At 61.7% G+C, this 1,661-nt stretch overlaps 1 protein-coding gene across 1 annotated transcript in view; it reads left to right on the top strand.

Annotated features, from left to right (window-relative positions):
• The first annotated feature begins 271 nt into the window (after window positions 1-271).
• EXOSC5 (exosome component 5) overlaps window positions 272-1,661 on the top strand; it is a 4,700-nt gene continuing 3,310 nt past the window's right edge. The window contains exons 1-3 of the mRNA XM_029965375.1: window positions 272-391; window positions 686-799; window positions 1,502-1,623. Of these exons, the coding sequence (XP_029821235.1) occupies window positions 286-391; window positions 686-799; window positions 1,502-1,623 (342 nt within the window). The 5' untranslated portion in view covers window positions 272-285. The remainder of the gene's footprint in view (window positions 392-685; window positions 800-1,501; window positions 1,624-1,661) is intronic.

Consider the following 1,661-nt stretch of genomic DNA (forward strand, 5'->3'; position numbering starts at 1 on the left):
TGGTTTGCCCCGCCAGGGTGCGGTTCGGGTGCTGCTCGCGGCTCTCTCTGGCCGGGCTGGGTGTTCCTTCCCCCGCGTCCCCCGGGTCCGGGCTGGCTCCGGTGTGAGGGGGAACAGGGGTCCGATCCCGCCCTTCCCGCCTGGCCCAGCCCCGGCTCCAGGCGCGACCCGAACGCCCTCGCGATGCCGCGGGGGCGGGGCCCAGTCGCGACAGCAGGCGCTGATTGGCTGCTGGCCCACGACCCGGAAGCGGAAGGTTCGGAGGAAGAGGAGGAGGAAGAGGAGATGATGGAGACGGTGGCGGAGCCGGGCGGGCAGTGCTGCCTGCGGCCCTTCTCCTGCGAGCAGGGGCTGCTCTCGCGGCCCGACGGCTCGGCCGCCTTCCTGCAGGGTCTGTGGGGCCGAACCACCGGGGCTACCCCTCCCAGGGCTCTCCTTCCTGGGGGATCTGTGGGGCCACATTCCCGGGGTCCCCATTTCCCCTTCCCAGCTCTTCCCGCAGGGTCTTCCCCCGTTTCCCGGGGCTGCCCGTCCTGCAGGCTCTGGGGACTCCGCTCCCCGGGGCTCCTCTTCCTGGGTTTCCCCACGTGCCCTTCCCAGCCCTCCGCGGCTCTCCTTGGGGGCTCCCCTCCCCATCCTATCTCTCCCCATCCCTTCCCTTCCATCCCATTCTCCCTGTCCGCAGGTGACACCTCAGTCCTGGCCGGGCTCTACGGCCCCGCTGAGGCGAAGCTCAGCAAGGAGCTGCCGGACCGGGCGGCGCTGGAGGTGCTGCTGCGCCCCAAGGTGGGGCTGCCAGGTGGGACCCCCGGCCCTCCCCCAAAACAGGGAACCGAGGTGTTGGAGTTATTTACAGCTCTTCATTTACAGTTTGCTGGGCAGCTAATCCGCAAATATAGCACTGCGAACTTTGGAACTTGTTACTGTTTATACAGTGTTATACATTTTAGCAAACAAAGGCATTAATGTTCATCGGCTATAGGTTACATAGTTCTCTTGTTAATTACTATTCTGTTGGTTAATGACTCTCTCGCTTCTCGTGCTAGTTGGTCATGCTCAGTGTTTCTCTTCCTTTGGGTTGGGGTGTTTCTTGGGTTGGTGGTCACAGCCTGCCCCTGCTGGAATCACCCTGAATCCAGTGGGAACTGCTTCAGCCCAGGTGCTAAATTGTCTTTATTAGTTCCTTTCTTATCTTGGGGGTTCTGCCGGATGCCGGGCCATAAATTCTGCGTTCCCTGTGCCCACTGCCAGTGGAAATCCTTCCTCCCAAGCTGTGATACCCTCCCCCAGGGCTGAGATTACTGAGACGTGTCCAGCTCTAAACCTTAACAAGGCAGTTCCACCAAACAGGAATTTGTGTTTCCATCACCTCGACATCACTCAGAGCTCGTTGGCTGCTCTCTGATCCGTGGGTTTAATCTCCGTTCTGGAGGCTAGAAAGCACAGACCAATCATCAGACAACAGCCTTTCTCAGGGGCACGTGCATGCTGTGGTTTGCAGGGGTGCTGGAGCGGAGCCGGGAGCAGCAGCTGCGCCAGACGTGTGAGGCCGTGGTGCTGGGCGTGCTGCACCCGCGCACGGCCATCACCCTGGTGCTGCAGGTGCTCAGCGATGCTGGATCGGTATCCTTTGGCGGGGAGGGTTTGGGGGAACAGCTCAG

The sequence above is a fragment of the Manacus vitellinus genome, unplaced genomic scaffold (genome assembly GCF_001715985.3).
Source record: "Manacus vitellinus isolate BGI_N305 unplaced genomic scaffold, ASM171598v3 scaffold_9_pilon, whole genome shotgun sequence".
Classification (NCBI taxonomy): Eukaryota; Metazoa; Chordata; class Aves; order Passeriformes; family Pipridae; genus Manacus; species Manacus vitellinus.